Source organism: Malania oleifera, chromosome 1 (assembly GCF_029873635.1).
Source record: "Malania oleifera isolate guangnan ecotype guangnan chromosome 1, ASM2987363v1, whole genome shotgun sequence".
Lineage (NCBI taxonomy): Eukaryota > Viridiplantae > Streptophyta > Magnoliopsida > Santalales > Ximeniaceae > Malania > Malania oleifera.
In genome coordinates this window covers 4,175,229-4,182,355 of record NC_080417.1, presented here as the reverse complement: position 1 = coordinate 4,182,355, position 7,127 = coordinate 4,175,229, and the positions used below count along the sequence as shown (strand labels likewise).

Sequence of the window (7,127 nt, the reverse complement as noted above, 5' to 3'; positions counted from 1 at the left end):
TCAAAAAACAAATTTTTGGTACAATTTAAATGCTTCTTAAAATAAGCAGAATTATACACATTTAATATTTAAATGCATTCTCATATGATTTAACCATGAAGCTTAGTAGAGTATATGATTTTCCTCTTAAAAATATTTTTCAATAAAATGTGAGAGTATGGAAAATGATTTCAATTAAAATGACCTTTTAAAATTTAAATTCAATAAGACTTCCAAGCAAAGTATATAAAAGTAAATACATGCTCAAGCCATTATCAAGAAGCTTTTCAAGCACAATATATATATATATGTATATATATATATATATATATATATATATATATAGATATATGAATGAATATATATGCTCAAAGTTCAAAGTTCTTGAATAATCCAAGAAGTTCTTTTCCAAGAAATATTTTCAAATAAAAATAGGAGAACTTGGGTTTTCTTTTTAAATGATTGACCTTAAAAAATAAATAAAAAGGCTTTTAAGCAAAATATATATGAGATTAAATATAAGCTCAAACCTTACTTGAATAACAAAAGAATTTCTCCAAAAAGAATTTTCAAAATAAGAGTGTAGGAGAAATTTGATCTTTAAACAAAATTTGAAAAACAAGGCAATCAAGCTATATATATATATAAAATCTAACTATTATATGACCGTTGGGCATATTTAATATTATTTTATTTCAAAAATCTGATCGTTTTATGTCCTGAAATTCAAAATTCCGAGAGGTCCGATCGATTGGCCCTAAGGCAATTTCCCAATTCATGAGAAACAATTTGTTGGGCACAAGATTCGGTCGGTTGGGCTTAAGGCCGGTCGACTGGGCTTCACATGTTTTAACGTGGCCAGTCGGATGGGCATTTATAAATTGGTCGTTTGAACTAGCCGGCCGATAGGTGCTAGTCAAGCCTTGAGAGGTCGGTCAGCCGGGCCATTCAACTTCGCCCATTGCGCTCATGTCGGTCGACCGGGGCCTTTGAAAAACTTAATTTTGCCTTTATTTTAAGTTCAAAAACCCCTCGAAAAACTTTTGTAAGTTAGACATTTAAAGAAAAAAAATTTTCATGTTACTTTTGAGTCCTATGGTCAATCTAAGGTCAATGTTCGACCTTCAAATTTAATTCATATGTGATGCATGCACAATTTAAATCTATTACTATTATAACTCAAAAAATCAATAAAATCTTCATGCTTTGTTCCTTTACAATCCTTTGGAATACGTCGATGCATAATCGTCTGTGTCCTTTTACGGTTTTCATTAGACATTCGTCACTTGTGCTTCCAGAAACATATATATGTTCCAACACTCAATACGCGAGTGAGATGTTGTGGTTTGTCATTATTAAAGTAGGGATCAGACTCAAAAAGTTAACAGTTATATTTTCAAAATTTACTTTACAATAAAAATTTTATTAAACATGAGAATTGAAAAATAGTAAAAATATTTTATAATTGATTTTATTATTACTTTTTAAAATTTATGTATATTTTATTTTAATTTTATTTAAATTCATATAATCATTTTTATTTAACTTTAATTTTAAAATGTATATAATGAATGATCTAGTAAAAAAAAAAATTATTTTTGAACATTAAAATTTCTGACAACAAGTTGCGAAAACAACTGGAAACTATAAAATCTAGTTTACAATTTTTTCGCAAACAGCTAAAAATTGATAATAGAAATAAAAAACTGACAATATAAACAAACACGTTTTATAACATATTTTTTTACTAGCTGAAATAAAAACAGAAAATAGAAAACAACAACCATACCAAACAAACTCTTACATAGACGTGTTTTCATAATCTTTCTCAATTATATAAAATAAAAATAGGAAATCGGAAATATAAATGATACCAAATAGATCTTAAAAGCTGCATTAGATTAGTTACACGATCTCTCTTTAGACAACTTAACTAAACTAGCTATTTCATTGATGTTGTTGCATAGAATGGCTGCTAAGCTACCCTTTCCATTTAGTTTTAAATTTTAAAAATTCCTTAAAATATCCAAAAAGTTTTTAAGTATTATACCTTGACTCATCAATTCCATAAACATTTATACACATTTACAAAATAAAAAGTTCAAATTTTAGTGGTCTGAGCACATAAAAAAAAATGAGCCCACCCATGAAGATAAAATTGATACCTTATGTAATTACTCTTACTATGCAGAAACAAATTCTAGGATCTCTTCTAGTGTTTTTTTTTTTTTCCCTCAAAGAAAAGTGCGATAATAAATCTACTTTATTTTAGTTTAATTAAACAAAATTTAACTATGCACCTATGTGACTTTAAATAAGAATATAAAGTTATATAATGTTTTGTGAAACTATAAATAATTCTGAATAAAGAAATCAAACACAATATTTCAAAGAAACTTAAAACTATAGCCCAGCAAATGAATGTGATACAAGTTTATTTGAATTTAAATTAAATTAAAACTGCTTGAGCATCTTGTCAAATCAAATTTGAGTTTTTCAATATGTGAATCAAAATTTTTATTTATCTAATAACATAAAAAGTGATATTTTATAAATTTTATACATATATTAAATAATATTTATAATTTTACAGATATAGTCTTACGATCAATCAAATATTAATTGGATCGAAATTCAAAATTTGACAGCCAGTATACCCGAGTGTTTTAAATCATTCAATTACGAGTCAAGGTCCAAAAAAAAAAATTTTCAACTCAATTAATTCATAATGCTGTTTTTAAACCCAAAAAAAAGGAAGAGGGGGCGGGGTGATTAACTTAAATCGTTGGGTAATTAAAATAAAATTAGGGCGAGGGGGGCGGAGGGCGTCAAAAGTGACCGTGTCCACGCCTGCAGAGGCCACGTGGCGTGCCAGCGAAAGCCCACTTGCAGCGCTGACTTGGAAATGCCACGCCCTGATTTTGGCGGGAAGAGGAATGGAGATTCCCTCGCCCCCAAACAACGCTAAAGATATTTTCTCCCGTTCTTCCAGCTGGGCACCGGACACGTCATCATCTCCACCTGGCTCCACACCCCCCAAAAAAACAAACAAAAAAAACAAAATGCACAATTCCCATTTTACCCCTCGGACCCAACCCCCCAAATTTAAATTCCCACCAAAAGGAAAAATCCTGGCAATTCCAACCGATGGTCCCATGCCCGCCACGTGTGCCCTTCCCCAGATCTCAGCCGTCCATGACAGATGGGCTGATGGCTAGATCGGGCATCCCTAAAACCATCCTGCACCGTCCGATTAAAACTGAAAAAGGAATCCACGGCTGAGGCCCTGCCCGACACGCGTTCGGGCAGATCTGGTTGCCTTTAAGAAGCGGTGGTGGCCTCGGTGCTTCTTCGTTCTGGTGAGGGTCTTCGATTCGAAACCCTCGTTTTCGGTTAGCCTCTTTCTTCTGTTTTTCTCAGTTTAGTTTCCCTCTGATCGGACCTCCGGCGCCGGCGGTGGTCGACCATCTTCCGTCTGAGGCTCCGGCGACCTGACGATGAGATCTCGCCATTTTCTCGCCGGAGATTTGCCGGAAATCTGACGGATCTCTGTCCCCACTGTGTATGCATATGGCATCGGCGGTTCTGGCGAGTCGAAATGAGCCGTGTTGGGAAGAACGCAAGGTTTATATGAGGAAATACACCAACTCCAACAATCGCCGTCCCAAGTTCAATTCTAACCCTAACCCTAACCCTAACTCAAACCCTAACCATAGTAGACAGATTCATGAGCACCCGTCCGGCAAGGCTCATGCCCGGCAGACTGAGGGATCTCCTGCCGCTGCTGTTCCGCCGGCCCCGTCCGACGATTCCTCTTCTCTCAACCGGAAATCGATCAGCCTCAATGAACGAAAGGAGTCTTCGTCGCCTCACGCCGCGTACGTCACGTTCGATCTTGCGACGTATTCGAGGAGAGAGCTGAAGGAGCTCAAGAAGCGGCTGATCTTGGAGTTGGAACAGGTACGAAACCTGAGGAATCGGATCGAGTCTAGATCTGGATATCCCCTGGTTTCTTCTCAGCACTCCGGGAGTTATGGAGGCAGGGATGCCACATCCGCGGTGCGGCCGCCTCCGCTTCAACTCGCAAACTCTTTGGACTCGCAGAGTGTTGCTGCTTCGAAGGAGCGGCGCACTCCGAAGGCGAATCAGCACCGTACGCCCTCTGATTTTGTGATTGGGAAGAACAAGATCCCGCCTGTCGAGAACCAAAAAGTATCAGGAACTAAACGGCCTCAGGCGTTTGGTTCTGGCAAGGATCCGAAACGGCCAGCGCCGGAATCTGGGGCGGATAAGCTTGTTTCCAGCATGATGAGAAGGTGCGGACAGATCTTGACGAAGCTGATGAAGCACAAGCACGGGTGGGTGTTCAACACGCCCGTTGATGTAGTTGGTTTGGGTCTTCACGATTACAATCAGATTATCAAACATCCGATGGATCTGGGCACTGTGAAAACAAAGCTCGGCAAGGATCAGTATGCGTCGCCGCTTGATTTTGCATCCGATGTTCGATTGACCTTTAACAATGCTTTGATGTACAACCCAAAGGGCCACGATGTTTACTTCATGGCTGAGGCACTTCTATCTCTCTTCGATGAGATGTTCAATCCTGCTTACAAGAAGTTTGAAGAAGAGCAGAGGCGAGTGGTAGCTGTGGAGGAAGCACAAGTGCGACCTAGGGCTTGGGTCCCTAGTCCAACTTCGGCTCCATCTGTAGCCCCTGCACCTGCTTCTGAGACTCTGAGGAGAGCTGATCCACCGCAGGTGCAAGCGGCATTATCAAATGCTTCACCGCCGCAGTTACCAGCTGCAGCACCCGCGCCTGCACAAGTACCGGCACAGGCTGCGAAACATTTGGTGGCGCCCAGATCGGTGAAATTGCCGAAGCCAAAAGCAAAGGATCCGAATAAACGGCAAATGAACTTTGAGGAGAAGGCCAAGTTAGGGATGAATTTGCAGAATCTACCGCCGGAAAAGATGGATCAGTTGGTGCATATTATAAAGAAGAGAAATGGGCATTTGGCACAGGATGGGGATGAGATTGAGCTGGACATTGAGGCTGTGGACACGGAGACGCTTTGGGAACTTGATAGGTTTGTGAGCAACTACAAGAAGATGGTTAGCAAGATAAAGAGGCAGGGGCTCATTAATAATCAAGTGGCAGCCGCCCAATTCAACAAGGTAGTAACAGCATTGCAAATATTTTAGTTTTCTCTTTTGCTAACTTGTGTTGTTCTTTTGACCGACGGTAATGTTGATTCTGGAAAGCAGTCTCCGGTGGCAAGCGATGCCGTAGAAGCCGTGCAGAAGAGCAAGAAAGTTGGGGAGGCAGGGGAGGAGGATGTTGACATTGGAGAAGATATCCCAATGGGCAACTTCCCACCCGTGGAGATCGAGAAGGATACTGGTTATGCCAGCAGCAGGTCCAGCAGCTCAAGCAGTTCAAGTTCTAGCAGTGATTCCTCGTCTAGCGGTACTGGACTTCTTGCCCATTCTTGCCATTTATTTCTCTTTGGATCGTTTTGTTTTGCTGTAGCCGTTGTTGCTAACCTGGGGAAGCATGACTGGTGTAATTGCAGATTCTGATTCGGGGAGTTCTTCCGGGAGTGATTCCGATGCTGATAGTGTACAGTCACCTTTTGTTGAATCTAAAGAAGCTCCTGGGACCTAGCGCCGCGAGGGCTTGATGGGGTGTTGTGAGAAATCACTATTGTGGGAAGCCGCAGCAGCAGCCTTCAGGTTGGAGAGGTACTAAATCCGTATAAATGCCATCTCAATTTACTGCTTCGTGAAGTAAAATTGGGGATTGCTGGAAGAAATGGCTGGCATAGATGGAAGGAATGACAATTGATTCGACAATGTATTCCCCCCACCCAACCCCCGGGGCCGCGGCCGCGGGGGCGGGGGTGGTTTATGAGGGTTGTTGGGCTCGATGATTCTGTACCAATTGCAAAAAGAGGATTGACCCTCAGGCAGGCAGGCAGGCAAAGAAAGGTTTTAGGAGAAGTGGAGAATGTGGAAGAGATAGGGTTGAGATTTGTAGAGGGGCGTGTTCTTGGTATTTTGTTCTTTTTGAAAAAAAATGAGAGAATAGTGCAAGTTATTAGGCTGGGTAGTTTTTTGTGGGGGAGGAAAACCCTAACAGGAGGAGGATGGGATGGGGGTCGTGGTGGATTTAATTTTTTTTTTGGGGGGGAGGGGGTTTGTAAAATAGAAGAAATATATGGCCACATGAATGGGTTTCAGAGTGGGCGAAGAAGCGTAGCAGAGAAGCACCATGTACAGAAAGAGAGAGGAGGGAGCGACGAGAGATTAGAAGCGTAGCAGAGAAGCACCATGTACAGAAAGAAGAGGGAGCGAGTAGGAGATTAGATCAGAGAAAGCAAAAGATAAAAGACGGAGGAGGGTTTCTTTTACCCTTATTGCATCGGCATGTGGCTCTCTCTCTCTCTCTCTCTCTCTCTCTCTCTCTCTCAATATTTGTTTTTTCACCCTTTTTCCCCTCGAGGGGGGAGCCGACGACGACTTTTCTCTTTTTCTGTTTCTACGCTCCCACCCACCCCCTTTTGTTAGTACATTTTTCCTCAGCTTGTACCCCATTTCTTTTCTTTTCTTTTCTTTTCTTTATATATAAGAAAAAAAAAGAAAGATAAAATTGAAATCCTATTGTGATTTTTAATGCATCGTTTTCAGGAGGAGAGTCATCGATTACACAAGCAAAGTATTGCAGCGGCAGCAGCTGGTGAGAAAACGAAGCAGTCCTCTCCCCTTCCCCCTCCTCTGCCTGCCCTTTGTTGGGCGAAATGTGGATAGCATTTTTTTTTCCTCCCCCTTTATTCAGGTGTGTCTGAATTTGGAAAGGTTTAAGGGATAACAAATTACATTCCACGACAATTGGGTTTGGACTGATTAATTAATTAATTAATTATAGTTTAAGAAAGGAAAGTTGAGTGCAGTGCTTCGTCAATGGAGGACCGAAAGCTAAGTATGGTGGGTGGGAGGAAGAATTTTACCGCGGGGGGGGGGGGGGGCCGGGGGTGGGGCGCGGGGTTTTGGGACCGAAAGGGCAAAATTAATTGATTGGGGTTTCATTCATACAAACGCGTTTATGATGATGGTACACTTTTACGCGGATGAAGTCTTGCGTAGAG

The 7,127-nt window shown here is 40.8% G+C and overlaps 1 protein-coding gene across 2 annotated transcripts; it reads left to right on the top strand.

The window, feature by feature from the left end:
• The first annotated feature begins 3,315 nt into the window (after positions 1-3,315).
• Positions 3,316-6,655, top strand: LOC131146747 (transcription factor GTE7-like). Of its 2 annotated transcripts, XM_058096522.1 has the most exons (3): positions 3,316-5,157; positions 5,248-5,449; positions 5,556-6,655. In XM_058096522.1, the coding sequence occupies exons 1-3, from the start codon at positions 3,544-3,546 to the stop codon at positions 5,645-5,647; spliced, it is 1,908 nt and encodes a 635-aa protein (XP_057952505.1). In that variant the 5' UTR covers positions 3,316-3,543; the 3' UTR covers positions 5,648-6,655. The 2 variants fall into 2 exon arrangements, with proteins under 2 accessions (XP_057952505.1, XP_057952500.1); XM_058096517.1 differs by having other exon boundaries at positions 5,248-6,655.
• Positions 6,656-7,127: the final 472 nt, after the last annotated feature.

Excerpts from the sequence above, each read along its gene's own strand:
- LOC131146747 (XM_058096517.1), top strand. The coding sequence starts at position 3,544 with ATGCATATGGCATCGGCGGTTCTGGCGAGTCGAAATGAGCCGTGTTGG. Across the intron at positions 5,158-5,247 it reads CAGCCGCCCAATTCAACAAG|TCTCCGGTGGCAAGCGATGC; the intron begins GTAGTAACAGCA and ends TCTGGAAAGCAG.